Genomic DNA, 19567 nt, shown 5'->3' on the forward strand with positions numbered 1-19567 from the left:
TTCTCCGAGTTGTGCCAGTGGCTGGCACTTTTTAGTGTAGTTTGAGATTTTGTAATTAAGAGCTCATTTCAAGAGCAGAAAAAGACAAAAATATTAAAGGATAAATGTCCCTGAAACAAAAAAAGGAAAACTTGTATAAGATGCAAAATAATATCAGATAACTGAGGAATAAAACATATCCACACATTAAATAGGTTTGTCTTTTGAGGGAACAAGGGTCTTGAGCAATGGACCTCACCCAGGTAACTGTCGTCGTAGGAAGCTGGAGCCACTTCCGTCTGTTTTTCTCGAGTCATTTTTCTTAGAATATCCTTGAAGGAGTAATTTGCAATGATGTCCGCAATACTGGCGGTGATCACCTGACCTGGGCTCAAACAAATTGATAAATTAACTGAATGATGTCTCAACAGCTGAGCAACACATACTCCTTTAAAAATGATCATGGGATTGCTTGCATCTTCAATGATGGAGTTTCTTGCTGACCACGACAGCTGCAAGCTGAAGCTGGTTATGGTTGGGGAGTATAGACACAAGAGCCAAAGATGAACTATGTATTTTGTGTCTTCCTTCACCATATATAGTCCCTTTACCTTCAAATAACAAAAACAGGTAAGAGTAAAGACATCTGTAGGCAAAATTTATGATTACATTCTAGCTAGGAGAAACATTCTCTGGCTTTGGGACCATCCAGCCCAATTGTTCGTGGGGAGGCTGAGGCCCAGAAAGCTTCCCTACTTTCTCTAAGATCACTTGGTGGTTTTGCCCTTAGGGCACTTGGCATGAAAATGAAGATCTCCTTTGACATTCTAATTGGACTTTTTATGTTCTCACAAAATATAGATATTTTAAATCTAAATCATTTGATTAAGAGATTGTGAAACATAGCTACATTAAAGGCAAAAATACAAAATCTTTGAGCCACTTACTTTTCATGCTAAAGTGTATAGAGGAGTATAATATTATGAGACTGAGAAGCAGCTAGGCCCAGTGAGATCCAGAATTTTAGGGAAAAAAAAAAGGAATCAATGGCCAGCAATGTCGATATGATCAGAACACTGGTTCACCTCTCCCACAAAAAGTCACTGTCACAGGTCTGGAAATATGCTTATATTGACTGGGACAAACAGAAATCCAACAGGTGGCCAGCAACTTCCCGCCACAATTTTTATGCCTTCCCATATCGATTATGGACATCTAAGGAAAAAATGTGATGTATCTTTGGGAGAAAAATGGAGGCACATTTTCAAGAGACTAACATTTAATATTAATTTTAAAGGAAAATCATTCTTTGGGAATTCACACATAATTTCACATTCTTGTCTGAAGTCCAAAAAGAATAAAACTGTCAAAGCAGACCATAAATATATCCAAGTGACTGTATCTGAAATGACTGTTTTTATGTTAAGACAATGGTATTTACACACGAGTCTCTGAACAATGTCTATGGAATTTGCCAATTTTCTCTGGGTTAAAGCTAAACAGCCCTCCCTCCTCTCGCATACACGCTGTCTTTGCTGTTTCCTCTAGCTGCTTCTATAAACATTATAATCTTAAGACGGAATAAAATTTCAAATTATCTGTCTCAGACAAATGCTTCTATATCCCCTTGATATGGCTAATCTTCAGCAAACCATCTGTATTGGGCATTTTTCAATTTAAGAAAAGAAAAGAATTATGTTAAATTAATCAACTGAATTAGAAATCAATTCTTTTAAGTACACATAATTTTAATTTTATATCATCCACTGCATAAACTATATTGTTCTTAGTTTGCAAAATAACTGTTTAAGATGGAAATGTTAATTATTTGATATGCATAGCTATATATGCACGAATCAAGCTTAACAGTAACTTCATATCAAATTTTATCATAAATTCATCTCTCCTGTATCTTTCCCATTGGATTTTAAACATGATCAGGTCTTCTGCAATAAAAATGCAACCCTCACTCAATTATTCATCTCTCTCAGATTCGACTCTATCTTTATCTTAAACGTTACAGCCAATATTCAGTCTATACTCTGTAATCTTTCACTGGGCAGCCTGTCCACCCCTATGTCAGTTATCACCAGTATGCAAGCACTGTAAGTTGCTGGGGATTTTTTTCAGCCACCTGGAGTTAGCTAGCTGGGCTGGTGAGGATCAAATGCCTTCATAGACATTTTGGACCAGACCAAATATCCTGCAAGGTCATTTTCATACAGTCTGTCCTCTCTTCACCTAGTTACTTCCTACTCAGGGTTCAGATCTCAGTTCAGGGCTGTCTGCTTCCAAATAAGTTGACCTGTGTTAACACCTTTACACGAATCAGAGCAAGCTGTCCCCTCTGAATTCAGGTTTCCCTCCCAAGCAGGGCACAGGCTGTGCTCCAGCTCCCCGCCAGCCAGTGTACAGAGGGCACGCCTGCACACAGCCAGCCTGGAGGAGCCTCCTGGACTCTCGTGGCCCCATCTTGACATGCCTTTCCTTCATAGTGAGTATCATGCCTGGTGTTTCTAAGTACTTGCACAAGTATTCATTTAATGCTTGCATCTTTCCCTAGATAGCAACCCCTATGAGGGCAGGAACAATGTCTGATTTTGCTGGCTATTGTGTCCCCAGCATCTAGCACAAAGCCTGGCATAGCCTCAGTAAATAGGTTGTGAATAAACGAATTAAGTTGCGACAGTATAACAGCGTACAAACAGAAAATCATGATTCACTTGAGAAACTATGAATATAGGTATGGAAGTAACATAATAACAGTGTTTGATGTTGCTCTGCTTCAACAGCTTGTTAGTAACAACATATGTGCACGCCCTCTCGGCTACGGAACGCACCTTGCCAGTAGAAGCTTCCAGGTCCTCCAACTATCAGGTCTCCGTTCTACAAAGAGAAATGGCAACAACAATTAGAAAAGAAAAACAGATTTTTAAAGGGTGATAAATCATTGTTAATAAGCATTATTCTAACAATTTGTTGTACATAAAAAGTAACTTTTAAAAGAGGTCTTTATATCTGAGTCATTTGCTTTCCTTTTTTGCTTTCAATTATTTAATGTGTTATGTACTTTTAATTTGACTTAATTAGGTCAGTCGAATTCTCTCCCCTGAGAATATGTGATTTCAGTTTCTTGGCACTGCTGTAGGTAAGCAAAACAGCTACATATTTAATGCTGTACACTTTAGCAGACATGGTCTTTTGAGCTTTGGCAATAAAATAAAAATTCAGTTTCTATTTATCTCAAGGCCATAGTAATGACTATTTTTTCCACACATTTGCAAATCCACCTTTCCCAGGAGAGAGAGCAAAACCTCCAAACTAGTAATACTAATTCAAATTTTCTCTCTTACTTACAACCCCACCTTCTATACCCTGTAACCTTAAAGATGTTGATGAAATTTATACTATTTTTAAATCTATAGTATCTTGGCCTCCTATATTCTTCCTAGAAATCTCTGTTTTTAATTTTGTAAAAGGATGTGTGAATTTTAGTACTATTAATCTAATCGGTTAATTACAGCAGAGAGATAAAACAATTTACATATTCCTGTGAGCTTTTCAGAAGCGTAATGATTAATGATGCCAAGGTGTGGGAAGAAAGACTGTTTTCAATCATACATATTTTTTACTATTTTAATAGATCATCCCATACGTGGATTACTTTAATAGAAATAAAGAGTAAACCAAAAAATTAAAGAAGTAGACCAAAGAGGCTAGATACCTACCTAAAGGATCTTTTGTTGGTGGTGGTTAATGGAAGTAGAAGCAGAAGGTGAAAAAAAAGTGGAACAGATAAGGTAAACAGTAAAAGCTACGAGACCAAGGGAATTCACCTTGTAAAAGTCCAGGCTAAATCCCGCTTGGCAGTAGCCCTGGCCTTCGGGATCAGCATTACCTGGAATGGTCAAAACATCACCAATTCAGGACATTGTTATTTTCTCTACAGACTTCTAAATTTAAAATAATCAATAGTGGCTTATACTTATTTCTAAATCCATTCCGAGTAATTTATCAAACATATTTCAATCTGTTTTCCTGCCATTCTCTAACAGTAGGCCATATTACAAATAATAAGAAGGAATAACATCTCTTGAAGTTACTGTTCTGGGTTTTACAACTCATGTTGGTTTGAAGAAATAAGATCTCTATTTCTCCAAATATTCCAAGTGGCCGCAATGTGTTTCTGTGCTGCCCACACGGTTCTACTGGAGCCAGGCTGCCCTTCCTCCCGGCAGCGTCCGGCTGAGAAGGGGAGAGCTCCACGTGTCCACCTGGGTGGACGCATTCTGCTGGGGTCACTGACAGGACTTCAATTTTGATAACTCCTGATAGAAAATAAACTTTCATATATTCCACTGTCATTAGGAAGGTCAAGTTGGAGATTGTACCCCTAGTTACGATAAATCTCACAGGGACACTGCCGTGCTAGTGGTCACAAAGAGAAAACTCTGTGGCAATGGCTCCTTTTGTACTCTGTCCAATACAGTTCCCTAAGCGAATGTCCAATAGAACACTGCAGTACGTTGTTTTCCAACTATGGGCTGGTCAACATGTGGATTCTCTGGATATTGTTATAAAAAGTCTCTCGGACATTCAGGTTGGGGACTTACTACTTGCCGCTTGTACTTTATAACCATCTCCCCCACCTTTTAAAATGCTGAAATTAAAACTAACATGTAGGTTAGTAGGGGTGATCTCAGTCGTGATGTGGTTAGACAGAAACATGTAAGTAGTTGCTTCCTTCTTAAAGGATATTCCTGAGTGGAAACTAAAGTAAGAGGACAGGAAAGGAAATGCACATCATCACAGGAAAAATTTATAGGCTGGGCATGTGCCTCTTCCAAAAGGTTTTTTAATGGACCGGGTCTTTCCAGTTTTTCGTAGAATGTTTTGTTTGTTTTTTCCTTTTTTTTGGTTAATATTTAGCTAATTTTAGCATTATCATCATCCATTCCTTCCAGATGCTCCTTTTATATTTTAAAATACTTTTCTACCTCATATACTGTGGGTTATTTTTGGATGGTAAGATCTGTTTTTAATTCAAATGTCAATTAATGCTTTGCATATTCTTTAAGCTCAGTTCTTTTTTTCCTCAGCCTTATTAAGGTGCACAAAATATACAAAAAATACACATTTTCATGTTTATAGTTTGATGATTTTGGACATATGCATACACGCGTGGTACCACCACCACAATCAAGAAAATAAACACATCCATTACTAGCGAAAGATTTCTTGTGTTCCTTGCTTTCTTTTTCATCTTCACTCAAGGATATGTTTATTGACTTGAGAGAAAGAGGGAGAGACGGAGAGAGACAGAGAGATAGAGAAATGTTGATAGGTCGCCTCCCATACACGCTCCTACCAGGGATTAAAACCACAACCTAGGTATGTGCCCTGACCAGGGATAAAACCCACAAACTTTTGGCATATGAGATGATGCTCCAACCAACTAAGCCACCTGGCCAAGGCTCCCTTGCTTTTTGTTGTTTACGTTCTTGTGTATTTAAAAAACAGTCAATATGAGATTTACCCACTTAACACATTTTTACATTTTCTTTTTAAAAATATTTTATTCATTTATTTTTTAGAGAGAGGGGACAAGAAGGAGAAAGAGTGGGAGAGAAACTTCAATGTGTGGTTGCCTCTCATGTGTCCCCACTGGGGACCTGGCCTGCAATGCAGGCATGTGCTCTGACTGGGAATCGAACCAGCGACCCTTTGCTTCACAGGCCCACACTCAATCCACTGAGCTACACCAGTCAGGTACATTTCCTTTTTTCTTTAAGTAATTTTTTATTTTTCAATTATAGTTGACATACACTATTTATTAGTTTCAAGTGTATACTTCAGTGATTAGACATATTATATTTTACTGAGCAATCAACCCAATAAATCTCATACCCATCTGACTCTAATAACCATACGTAATTATTAGAATATTATTGACTATATTCCCAATGCTATACTTTACATCTTCATGACTATTTTATAAGTACCAATTTGTACTTCTTAATCCCTTCACTTTTTCCACTCATCTTCCCAGCTCCCCTTCCTATCTGGCAACCATCAAAATGTTTTCTATCTCTGAGTCCATTTATGTCCTGCTTGTTCCTTTATTTTGTTTTTAATGTAATTATTTAATAGATATGTATTTATTGCCACTTTAGTGTTAATATATTTGATCATTTCCTTCTCCTTCTTAAAAAGACCTTTTGACATTTCATGTAATATTGGTTTTGTGGGGATGAACTCTTTTAGCTTTATCTTGTCTGGGAAGTTCTTTCTATGTCCTTCAATTCTAAGTGATGGTTTTGCTGGGTAGAGTAACCTTGGTTGTAGGTTCTTACTTTTCATCACTTTGAATATTTCTAATCAACCCTTTTGGATTGCAAAGTTTCTGTTGAGAAATAAGCTGATAGTCTTATGGAAGCTCTCTTATAGGTAACTATTTTTCGGCTGCTGTTTTTAAAATTCTCTTTGTCTTTAACCTTTGACATTTTAATTATGATATGTCTTGGTGTGGGCCTCTTTGAATTTATCTTGTTTGGGACTCTCTGTGCTTCCTAGACTTGTATGACTATTTCCTTCACCAGGCTAAGGAAGTTTTCTTTCATTATTTTTTAAAAATAGGTTTTCAATATTTTGCTCTCTCTCTTCTCCTTCTGGCACCCCCATGATGTGAATATTGGTATGCTTGTAGTTGTCCCAGAGGCTCCTGACACGATCCTCATTTTTTAAATTCTTTTTCTCTTTGCTGTCCTGATTGGGTGTTTTTGTGTTTTTTGGTTCCTTATATTTCAAATGGCTAATCTGATTCTCAGCATCATCTACTCTACTGTTGACTCCCTGCAAATTATTCTTTATTTCAATTAGTGTAGCCTTCATTTCTGGGAGGTTCTTTTTTTGGTTTCCATGTCCTTTTATATGCTGTTGAAGTTCTCACTGAATTGTTTTACTCTCCCCTAAGTTCATTGAGCATCCTTATAATCAGTGTTTGGAACTCTGCCTCTAGTAGATTATTTGTCTCCATTTTGTTTAATTCTTTTTCTGGAGTTTTGTTCTGTTTTTTTTCATTTGGGACATGTTTCTTTGTCTCCTCATTATGGCAATCTCCCTGTGTTTCTTTCTATGTATTACATAGAGCTGCGACATCTCCCAGGATTGGTAGAGTGGCCTAATGTAGTAGGTGTCCTATAGAACGAACCCAGTGGCACATACCCCTGGTTCACCCGAGCTGGTCACTCCAGGTGTACCTCATCCCCCACCCCAATGCTTCAAAACAGAAATGGAAAAAAATTAAGAGAAGATAGTGATTTTTCATGAAACTCATTGGGAAAATGACCAACTTCAAATGTTTGTTTTAGGTGGTGATCACAATAGAAGGTAGGTTCTTTCTTTCTCAAGGTAATCTCTCTTAGAATTATAGTTTATGAGAGGTGAAGGAATCTTTCTCCCTGAAACTTCAGAGCATCTGTTAACTTTACAGTTATGTCCCAGAGTGATCTCAGGAATCCAGGGAATCATGCTGACCATCCACTACTCTGTGTTGGCTTCCAAAATAGAATAAAGGGTGTGTGTAAACCATTCCCCACCATATTTAAGAATGGCTGTAAGAGCTATCAGTGTGCCATTAATATGAATGAGCCCGTTAGTGCCCACATTGCTCACAATATCAGTGGAGGGGGGTTGTGGTATGCAATGAACAGGAGAGCATTCTTTAAATTCTCTTTTGAAAATAATATTGCTGATGTTCCTGTTCTGTGAGATGGACCATATGCTCATGAACAAGCTGGCTTTGTGTTAATGAACTGTGAACTCCTGAGGAAGAAAGGAAGTCTGCTCCCTGGGTGGACTGGAGGAAGAAGAAATATTCATGGTGAGACAGAGACCATGAACACGTGAAAACTATGGATGTGTGCTAGAGTTGAAAGAATTCTTGGCAATCTATTTAGCTGTTCTGCAACTCAACATAAACTTCACTTTTAACTTTGTCCAGCTATTCTCTTATTTAAGAAAATAAACAGTACATAAGTTGGCATCATAATGTGTTCACGTAACACAAGATGTATGCATACTAATATCTGTATGTTTAGACAATGGTTCGAACTCACTGAAACTCTTACCTCACGAAGCTAGACACCAAGTGCTGCATTTTCATCTGAGCTCTCCTACCACATAGGCAGTCAAAAAACGGCAGAATGAAAAGCAGTGACCAGATTTATAAGTGATTATCCTAGACATTAGTTGGAAAAATATAGCATCAAAGCAAGAGGCCTCTGAAGGATGGGCTCACCATTTTAGCTCTAACAGTTCACTGTTATGGGGACATATCTTTAGCAAAGCATGAAAACTCTGATATGGATAGGTGTAAAAACGAATAAGACAAGTTTGTATTGAATCTCAGCTCTACTACGAATTTTCTGGGTAAGTTAGGGATTTGATTTATCTCTCTACCTGATTTTTCTCTTTTGCATAATAACAACAACCTCTTCCTGGACACAGGAGCACAGCGCCTTCAGTGGAACACGGCACATGACGTGCTCCTCTTCTTGCTGGAGCCCGTGCCTGGAAAGCTCCCCACGTCCTACTCCACAGTCATTTGCTAAGTGAAGCCCTTTTCCATCATCCTGCCAACAGCTCCTCTCCTCCCAGACCATGTCACTCCCTTCTCTCTTGACTTGTTACATTTTTTTTTGTAGCACTGTTCAGTATTTGACAATGTATCAGGAATTTATTTACTCTTTAAATTTTTTTACTGAGATGTACATGTCGTAGAACATTGTGTTAGAACAAGGTATACAACATAATTTGATATATGTATATATTGTGAAATGATTACCACACTAAGTTTAGTTAATATTCAATATATAAGTTTTTTTTTCTTGTGATGAGAGCTTTTAAGATCTACTCTCTTAGCGACTTTCAAATACACAATATAGTGTGTTAACTGTAGTCACCATGCTGTACATCACACCACTGAGATTTATCTTATAATAGGAAATTTGTACCTTTTCATCACATTTATCCATGTATTTCCTTCTACCACCATAACCACTGACAAAACCATTGTCTGTATTTATGGTTTGGATTTTTTTGTAGATTATTCATTTAAGTGAGACCATTCAGTATTTACCTTTATTTGTCTGACTTATTTCACTTAACATAATAGCTTCAAGGTCCATCCACATTGTCACAAATGGCAAGACTTCCTTCTTTCTTATGGCTGAATAATATTCCCTTGTGTATATATACCACATTTTCTTTATCCTTTCATCTACAGAAGAACACTTACGTTGTTTTCATGTCTTGGATAAGGTAAATAATGCTCCAGTGAACACAGGGTTGCAGATGTCTTTTCAAGACAGTGACTTCATGTCCTTCAGATAAATACTCAGAAACAGATTTGTGGAATCTGAACTTATGTACATGTTTCTTGTTGGTTTCCCCCACTAAAATTGAAGTTACTTAAAGATAGAAGTTTGTTTTCTCTTGTTCTGTGCTTTATTCCCTAAACATAAAATAATTAGTGCTCAGAGAGTTCAGTAAGCATGTATTGAATGATTATATAATTGACTTTCATTATCTACAAGAAAGCCCTCTTTTAAAACCATTTAAAGTAAAATACTATTTTCACTGACATTCTTTCAGTTGACACATATCATGATATAAGGAAGTTGCTAATTTATTTTAGTATTTTAAAACAGGAAGTCATAATCTTCTGTGTGCCAAAATCCTCACCAAAACCCATCAAAGCTAGCAGTTCCATTCCCAATCATTTAGATCTCTAAATCTCAGCAGTCTCTTTATTAACCCTCTATTATCACTGATCCAACCTTTATCTCCACTGATTTATTTCTTTTTAAATTACATTTTATTGATTATGCTATTACAGTTTTCCTAATTTTCCCCCTTTATCCCCCCTCCCCCCTGCACCCCTAACCCTCCAGCATCCCCCCTTAGTTCATATCCATGGGTTGTACATATAGTTCTTTGAGTTCTCTTATACCATTTTTGACCTTTCCTCATCTATTTCATGCCTACCAATTACGCTTCTTCTTCCCTGTACCTTCCCCCCATTCTTCTCCTCCCCCTCCCCACTGAAAACCTTCCATGTGAAATCCATTTCTCTGATTCTGTTTCTGTTCTAGTTGTTTGCTTAGTTTTTGTTTTAGTTGTTTTTCTTTCTTTTACTTTTTTAGGTTCATTTGTTGATAGTTGTGAGTTTGTTGTCATTTTACTGTTCATACTTTTATCTTCCTTTTCTTAGATAAGTCCCTTTAATATTTCATATAATAATGGCTTGGTGATGATAAACTCCTTTAACTTGACCTTATCTGGGACGCACCTTATCTGCCTTCCATTCTAAATGACAGCTTTGCTAGATAAAGTAATCTTGGATATAGGTCCTTGCCTTTCATGACTTCAGATATTTCTTTCTAGCCCCTTCTTGCCTGGAGGGTTTCTTTTGAAATCAGCTGATAGCCTTATGGGACCTCCTTTGTAGGTAACTCTTTCCTTTCCATTTGCTGCTTTTAAGATTCTCTCTTTGTCTTTAATCTTAGGTAACTTGATGATGGGCCTTTGTGTGTTCTTCTTTGGGTCCAGCTTCTTTGTGATTCGCTGGGGTTCCTGGACTTCCTAAAAGTTCATTTCCTTCACCAGATTGGGGAAGTTTTCCTCCATTATTTCTTCAAATAAGTTTTCAATTTCTTGCTGTTGTTCTCCTTCTGGCACCCCTATGTGCCGCTGCCCGCAGCAGCAAGGGTGGTCGCGAGGTGAGGCGAGGGACTTAAAAGAATGGAGAGGACCATAAGCTCTGCTGGCAAATGGCAACTTTATTCAAGGAACTGCTGGCTTATATGCAGAACTGCAGTGGCCTGAGAACAATGTTGTTTTACAAAAGTTTGTACACTCCCGAAAGCTATCAAGAGGGCAAGATGTTCTCATATCCTGAGAACATTAGCCCAAAGATAACAGTGTCCTCATGACTATCACTTTCTTGGAACATGACGCATATGCCAAGATCTTGTTCTTTCCTTCAAGGCTGAGAAGGAGAAGGTCCGGAAGATGTCAAGATACCCGCCGGCTCCAGGGACCAGAAACCAAATCCCTCCACCATTTTCACAGTGGGGGACTCTGTCCTTGGTCCCCTGCGGCCTGGCGGGCTCCCACACCTATGATTCAGATATTGGAACGTTTCAGGTTGTTCCAGTGGTTTGTAAGACTCTTCACTTTTTTGAATTCTTGTTTCTTCATTCTGTTCCAGTTGGATGTTTATTTCTTCCTTTTATTCCAAATCCTTGATTTGAGTCCCGGTTTCCTTCCTGTCACTGTTGGTTCCCTGAATATTTTGCTTTATTTCATTTGGGGTATCTTTCGTTTGTTCTTTTGTTTTTCAACCAAGCTCAATCAGTTCTGTGAGCACTTTGATTACTAGGGCTTTAAATTCTCCATCAGCTAGGTTGGCTATAACCTCATTGCTTAGCTCTCTTTCTGATATTTTGCTCTGTTCTTTCGTTTGGGCCCCATTTCTTTTTTCAGGGGGCCCATTAAGTTGTAAGGGGCCTGGACCTTAGGTATTCACCAGGGCAGGGCAACCCTCCTGCTCTGCTGTGTCACTGCCTGTGGGGGAGGCCCCAGAGAGGGAAAAATGCAGCTCCCCTGTTTGTCCCTAGCGCACTTTTCAACAAACTCCAGTGTGAGACTAGGAGTTTCTCCCACCTCGGCAACCGCCGTAGTCCACAGCCAGCTCTGAGTCTTAGTTTCCCCTTAAGTCAGCTCCTCCCTCACAGCCTGCCACCTTGCCACAGCCAGCCCCACCCCCACCGTACGCTGTCTTACTGGTCTGGTTGTTCTGTTTGACCATTTCTTTAATTCCGTGGTTGTTGGGAGTTCTCTGCAGTTTGATTTTCTGCCACTTCTGGTTGTTTGTTGATTTTAGATTGGTTGTTATCTCCTTTTGGTTGTGTAAGGAAGCAAAGGGTTTCTACCTACGCCTCCATCTTGGCCAGAACTCCTGATTTATTTCCTGTATCTTCTCATTATCTTGTCTAAAGTAATCTCAAATTTTAAAAATAGCTACTGAAATACAGACATTTTACTTACAGTTTTGGGAATATAATTTTGGATTGAGTTTTAAAAATCAGTATCCTGAAGTAATTCACTAGATGAGCTTTCTAACGCCATTTTCCCCAATATGGTCTTGTGAATTATCAAGGAAAAGAACAAAAATCTATCAGTTGCTTCCTCATGAATTCAATGACTTACATGATACATAAAAAAAGTGGGAGAATGCAAAAGTGGACTCTGAGCTTATCAATCAGTCACTAATAATGTCCCAACACCGTTAGGTACGCCACCAACATGAAGTGATTAAACAGCAGTGGCCCCGAGATGGCACAAGGACACACACTCACTCTAAAGGATGCTTCCCTGGAAGATTCCTGAGGCTGCCAAATGAGACGAGGACTCTGCATGTAGAGACTCTTGTTGAAAAACAGGGACTAGGGTGCAGGACTTTGGATCATGATGGAGGTGCAGGTAAACACAGCTTGCTTCCTCTTACAACCATAGCAAAATTACAACTAGACTACAAAGCAGATATCACCCAGAATAGTCAGAAAATCGAGCTGTGTGGAAGTCTAACAACCAAAGATTTAAAGAAGCCACATTCATCCAGACAGGTAGGAGGGGCAGACACACGGAAAGGCCTGGAGATGTGGAGATGTGGGAGGGGCAGTCCCACACTGACATGTGGTGGATAAAAGTGTACAAAAATTGAGAGGAATACCTTGAGAGCAAGGGATCCCAGCCCCACACCACACCACCCAGTCCAGGGTTCCAGCCCCAGGAAGATAAATCCTGTAACTTCCGGCTGTAAAAACAGTGGGGGTTGGGCAGTGGAAGAAACTGTGGGATTCTCAGGAATCTCCTCTTAAAGGGCCCTCAACTGACTTAGAACTTATGTACAGTAGCTCCCTCTGGGCTTCAGCACCAGAGCCATAGCTGGGAGGGCACAAGTGAAATATGGGGAGAAATTGAAGTGTCTGGCATCAGGGCCAGTGCCAGGAGACAGCCTCCTCCCAGACAAAATTCCAGAGGTCAGGCAAAGGCATCATCCCCTCTCTGAGTCCTTCCTCACACAGAGACACACAGTAGCGACATGGGTTGCCCCACCCTGGCAATTACCTAAGCCTCCACCTCATCCAATTTACCAATGTGCTTTTCTACAATAGACCGTGCTACTAAGACAGGGAGTCAAAGCAGCTCTACCTAGTACACAGAAACAAACAAGGAGGCTGTCAAAATGAGCAGACAAAGAAATATGGCCCAAATGAAAGAACAGAATAAAACTCCAGAAAGAGAACTAAAAATGGAGGTAAGCAATCTATCAGATACAGAGTTCAAAACACTGGTTAATAGGATGCTCAAGGAACTCATTGAGCACTTCAACAGCATAGAAAAGACCCAGGCCAGAGGCCCTGGCTGGTGTAGCTCAGTGGATTGAGCGTGGACCTGTGAACCAGACAATCACGGTTCAATTCCCAGTCAGGGCACATGCCTGGGCTTCAGGCCAGTTCCTGGCAGGGGACACACCAGAGGCAACCATACATTGATATTTCTCTCCCTTTCTCCTTCCCTTCCCCTCTAAAGATAAATAAATAAAATCTTTAAAAAAAAGACCCAGACGGAAATGAAGGTTACACTGGAGGTTACACTGGGTGAAATAAGGAACAGTTTACAGGGAAACAACAGTGAAGTGGATGAGGCTGAAAATCAAATCAGTAATTTGGAACATAAGAAAGAAAAAGACAGTCAATCAGTGCCGCAAGAAGAAAAAAGAATAAAAAGAAATGAAGATAGTGTAAGGAGCCTCTGGGAAAACTTCAAACATACCCACATTTGAATCATAGGGTGCCGGAAGGAGAAAAGAAAGAGCAAGAAATTGAAGACTTATTTGAAAAAATAATGAAAGATAACGTCCCTAACTTGGTGAAGAAAATAGACATACAAGACCAGGAAGCACTAACAGTCCCAAACAAGATGGATGCAAAGAAGACCAGACCAAGACACATCATAATTAAAATGCCAAAGGTTAAAGATGAAGAGAGAATCTTAAAAGCAGCAAGACAAAAGCAGACAATTACCTACAAAGAAGTTCCTAAAAGATCATTAGCTGATTTCTCAAAAGAACTTTGTAGATTGGAAGGGACTGGCAAGAAGTATTCAAAATTATAAAAAGTTAGGAACTACAGCTTAGACTACTCATTCTGGCAAAGCTATCATTTAGAACGGAAGGACAGATAAGTGCTTCCCAGATAAGGTAAAGCTAAAAAGAGTTCATCATCACCAAACCATTATTACATGAAATGTTAAAGGGACTTATTTAAGAAAAAAATCAAATCTATGAACATACATTAAAATAGCAATAAATTCACAACTACCAACAATTGAGTCTAAAAAAAGAAACTAAGCAAACAAGCAGAACAGAAACAGAATCATAGATACGGAGGTCACGTGGAGGGTTATCAGTCAGGAAGGGGAAGAGGGAGAATGGAGGAAAAGGAGCAGGAATTAAGAAGTACAAATTAGTGGGTACAGAATAGACAGGGGGATTTAAGAACAGTATAGGAAATGGAGAAGTCAAAGACCTTATATGGATGACCCATGGACATGAACTAAGGCGGGAGCATGCTGGAGGTAACAGGGGGTAGCAGTAATAGGAGGTATTTGGGAATTACTGATTTAGGCAGTAACATTCAGCCCCAAATAGTGTTCTGATCAGAAGACAAAGGCAAGGGATAGCCCTGAGAAAGGGAAGAGGAAGGATCACATAAACAGAAGGAAGACGTTTCTCTCAGTGTCTGTCAGTGTCTGATGTTTTCTGATGTGTCTGTCAGACGTTTGTGTCAGTTTATCTAAGCTAACACAGTGACGCTAATTCTAAACAGTCTTCAATTTTCACTCTAGTAGCCATCAGTCAGGTAGTCATATATCTGCTTTCTTTTATCCTTGCAAACAGTTCTTTGAGACACAATGTTGCTTTAGACCCAGTCCAAAAAGTATTTTGCCCTGTTATAACATTACAAGGTTTGACGCACAAGATGCATAAGGCAGGTCTTCTGGGATGGCCGCTCCAGCTCCATTTTAAAGTGGCTCCTTTTAATCATTATTATTATTACTATTTACACTATCCCCATTCTTGTGATTAACAGGGAAACTGGGCAGTCTGCATTCCTCAGATGGCTGTGTGAATTTTGAATACCAACGGAGAGTTGCAGGCCTAAAATAAGAAGCCAATCAATTCTACTGCAAAATATCTAAAACCTGGAAATTTTCTAAAACAAGGAAGAGGAGCAGCAGAACCCCACACCCTCGTCTCACAGCAAGACATCCTGTGAGGCTGCCAGCGATCTTCACCCGCCTCATTTTCCTTACCGATGGCCTTGGGGCAGTACCTGCACCGCCCACAACCAAAAAGCTCTTCGGCTACATTTGTTTCAAGAAACAAAAACAACTTACTGTTCCGACAAGGAGAGTACTCGGCATAGGCACTGAAATTCTGAATTGCTACATAGCAAGTGCCAACTGGGTCCTTTTCTGGAGTGGATTTAAGAGTTCTCCAGTGGTACAGGGGAGCGCACGCCTGTGAAACATCAAAGACAATAAATAGTTTTTGATGTAGAGTCCTCGTACCATGATTTGATTTGACTTGTTGATTAATACACCTAAATTTGTGACAAACTATGTTAATTATTAGGTGAATTAATTGGCCCCCAGCATGCTAAGGAGTACCTCAGTCGTCACGATTTATTAAATTTCCAGAGCCAATTTGTTAACATCAATGCACCATAGAATAGGAACAAATTAAACATATACAAAGACATGCATTTTTTCTCCCAGAAGATTTTAAATTAAATAAAAGTAACCTGGCAAAAGTTATTTTTTGTTAAAGCAAAGAACTTATACTTTTTAAAAATTGGATGTACATAAAAGCAAATGGTCATGTAAACAGTAAAGTAATCGGTGTGATGCCTTAAAATGAGAACTAGTTCCATTCTTTGTCTAATTGTTGCTTAAAAAAAAAAAAAAAACCACTTTCAAACCAGCCCCAGCCGGCAAACCGAAGGGTCACCAGTTCAAATACCAGCCTGGGCGCATGCCTGGGTTGCAGGCCAGGTCCCCAGTAGGGGCCACGTAAGAGGCAACAACACATCAGTGTTTTTCTCCCTTTTTTTCTCTCACCCTTCCCCTCTGTTTAAAAACAAACAAATGAATATCTTTTTTTAAAAAGCTACTCTCAAACCAAAGGATGCAGACAAGTTTATATACCTCTGTTTTGTGGATTCTCCTAGTTTGTCATTAAAGGTGTACCTTATGGGACTTTTTAAACAATGACTTTCTTTTGGATACACTAAGCTCCTATCACAGTGTTCTTGGCTTTGTTTTTAATTACTGATTTTTACTCATGGCAAACCAAACATTAATTTAAACAACAGTAAGTAAAACATGACTCATGTGAAATATTCTGGTTGCTTCTTCAGAAGCTTCGGTTCTAACAAGAGCACAGTGTTTGAAAGAATATCAAATGTGAAGGGAGATATATGAAATCCTCTTTAAGTAAACTAGGTAACATTAATTTTGCTAGGAATGAGAGAGGCCATGACAATAAGTGTACAGAAAACATAGGCACCCTTTTGACTTCTGCTTTGCTGGCTCGAATCCTGATCACTCGAGCACTCGTTTCTAAGGACCCGGAGTTACAGATTGCTGGCACCTGGAACCACTAGCTTATCTCCTAATTTGGTGACGTCACAGTGAAAACAAAGCCAGAAAAGTGAAGGCTGATCCTGAGTTTAAATTCCTTTCACTATTCCAAATGTGTCCTTGGCATTCAGTCCAAGGTATAACTACTTTAAGTAAAGGTAACTCATATTGTCAAATAAGTAGGGTGCTTCTACAAGGTCAGTTATTTTGATTGTTGCTCCAGGTATTGTGAGGTCTTGGTCAATACCTAAAAACTCTCCTTCATCTAAGGTCCCTTATCTTAAGGCCCTCTTAGTGAGCCGACAAGTTATGTGCTTAATACATTTCACATGCGGTGCAAATGGTGAAAAGTAGGAGGGCTTTGAGCAGAGCAAGCGTTCAACTGTGTGGTTCCATATGACGCCAGCTGGCCTCCCCTCCCCTGTCACCTCGGGACATTCAAATGCCGTGAAAACTCCTTCCAGTGCTTACCTGCTGTCAGCCCTAAAATGTTATCCTTTAAATGTCTGCTCAGTTTCACACTGATGTAAAATAGACTGACATGATGTTTTTGAGCTTCCATCCAAACTTAATATTGTATATACACACCTGATACCCGGATCTTCAAAACGATACTTCTGTTTGCAGAAAATAGGAATTCCAATAATTGACACACAGAGTAGAATATAATTCTTGGTTCTGCTAAGTGTCCGTGCTCAAAGAAAATAATTAACTTGAACATGCTCCATATTATCCTATTTCCTATGCATTTTCCTTGAAAATGTAAGCATGCCCCATAATTAACCATTTCATGCTGAACATGGCATATGATTTTATTTTCAATGATTCTGAAAGCTTCCCCAAATACCAAATAAGTACACAACAACTATGTTACAGATAAAAGTTTAAGACTTTAAAAAAATCAATATAGAACTCCCCCAAATTTTAACCCCAAATAGTTTATTAGATGAAATTAGCTTTCAATGGTAATTTACATGTCATATACTACTAAAGGTTAAAAAATTTTACCAATGCAAATATAATTCTACAGAAAGCACATTGTAAATGCTGGGTTTGTAACTAGAGAGAGCGATCTGTATTTTATATATTAACTGGTTCATGTCAAAATCTTTTGGGGGTGGGGATAACCATACACCAAATAAAGCAAAGCATTTTCTTTAGATACTTTTTAAATGACAATTCAAACAGCTTTAAAGAAACCCTAAAAGCCAGAATTATTGCTTTATTGTTGTAAGGGAATTAAAGCCAGTGGTTTAAAAAATTCCCCCAACAAAAAAAAATGTTTTTAGATTAGCCTAATACAATTTATTTCTCAATAGCTCAGACATGTATTATTGCTCAGAAATAATAAGAGAATAGAATCATAAAGTCATAACACTTTAAATCTAAAAGATATCAGTTGGAGAGTGAGCATTTTTTTACTTTATAAAGTATAGATATACTCAGAGAAGTATAACAATATAGAAGTATAACTAGTAGTTATATCATTAAGTAAAGCTTTCCCTTAAGTCCTAAAAAGGATCAATGACACCACAATATATTAACCTTTAATAAGTCATAACAGTAGTAGTCCTATTCTTATGGTCCTTTTTAATCAGCTCTTTAAATGCACCTCTTTAAGGTGGAGTTTTTATTTTCCTATCTCCCTTCATTGTTTTTGAAGTACTTGAAAATATCTCATTGATCTTCTGGAAAGCAAGCTTCGTTTCCTATGGCTTTAAACACTAAAATAGATTCTTTAATTTTTAAGCACTCAATTTCTGTTTCAAAATGCTGATAAGCTTATCTTGGAAAGTCTGACTTGTTCTCGCAGGAAAGGATTTTTGTAAATACGAGTTTTAAAGCATTTCAGTGTACATTTTATTCCAGAGCGACCCCACGAGCCCATGATTCGTACTCACCACCACCTTCCCTCTGTGAGCTTTCACTGTTGCTCCAAACCACTGATTGGATTTAAACTCAATGGGCTCCTTGGTTCCATTGACTCTGATCTTTCTGTTGTCTGACAAGGAGTACACCCACTGTTAGTAACTTGTAAAACGTGGCAGCCAATTCAACTACATAACAATAAATGCATCCATTAAAACACTTGAAAAACAATTTTTATAGGCAGAGGTGTTTCTCCTTGACTAAATCTAAGCTCAACTTTTCATTTAGAGCAACACCCATCAAATGCAAAGACGTATTTGAATGTTACATTTCACCACTTCACTTACAAGAAGCAATTTTTTACAAGTGACATTTTCACACTGCTGTGAATCTGATGTGGAGTCTGATAGCCTTAGATCTATACTTTTGTCATTGATTTGCATCAGATCAAAGACCAAACATTTATAACCCAACAGTTATATTCTTAAAGAATTTCAATTCTTTTCCAATAGTGAAACACGTGGGAATTTCATTAATCGGAGACGCACAAGCTTTCTCGGCGTGGGTTAGCAGGAGTCAGCATGAATGAACCCCAAAGCCTTGGTTTTTAACTAAATGGCATGTGCCCACGCAGCCACAGAAAATAACACCTCAACACAGTGTTATATGCACTTTGCAGATGTCAACATGAAGGGGGCTGTCTGGGTTGCAGCTCAATCCAGTTATAACACACTTCAACTCTTAATAAAAAGCAGATATCTTTTTCTTTCTACTCTGATTCCCAGTTAACATATTTCCCATGTGGCTCTGACTGCATGGTTCTAACTGGAGCTTCATCAGGAATAGCCATGAGTTTTGAAAGACAGCTGTACTGAGGTATCTTATTGGTATGCGTTTCCTTGGGTATGCATTTTACTTTTCTTCCTTGACTCTATAATACATGCGT

At 38.6% G+C, this 19567-nt stretch overlaps 1 protein-coding gene across 1 annotated transcript in view; it reads right to left on the reverse strand.

Moving 5' to 3' along the window:
- Nucleotides 1–19567, reverse strand: part of ITGA8 (integrin subunit alpha 8) — a 172097-nt gene that overhangs the window by 132076 nt on the left and 20454 nt on the right. Inside the window, exons 3-7 of the mRNA XM_037060759.1 lie at nt 18654–18754; nt 15508–15631; nt 3816–3877; nt 2820–2865; nt 239–364 (exon numbers count right to left, since the gene is read on the reverse strand). Coding sequence (XP_036916654.1) covers nt 239–364; nt 2820–2865; nt 3816–3877; nt 15508–15631; nt 18654–18754 — 459 coding nt within the window. The remainder of the gene's footprint in view (nt 1–238; nt 365–2819; nt 2866–3815; nt 3878–15507; nt 15632–18653; nt 18755–19567) is intronic.

Source organism: Sturnira hondurensis, unplaced genomic scaffold, assembly GCF_014824575.4.
Source record: "Sturnira hondurensis isolate 20B ecotype Veracruz unplaced genomic scaffold, ASM1482457v3 Scaffold0012488, whole genome shotgun sequence".
NCBI classification, from domain to species: Eukaryota; Metazoa; Chordata; class Mammalia; order Chiroptera; family Phyllostomidae; genus Sturnira; species Sturnira hondurensis.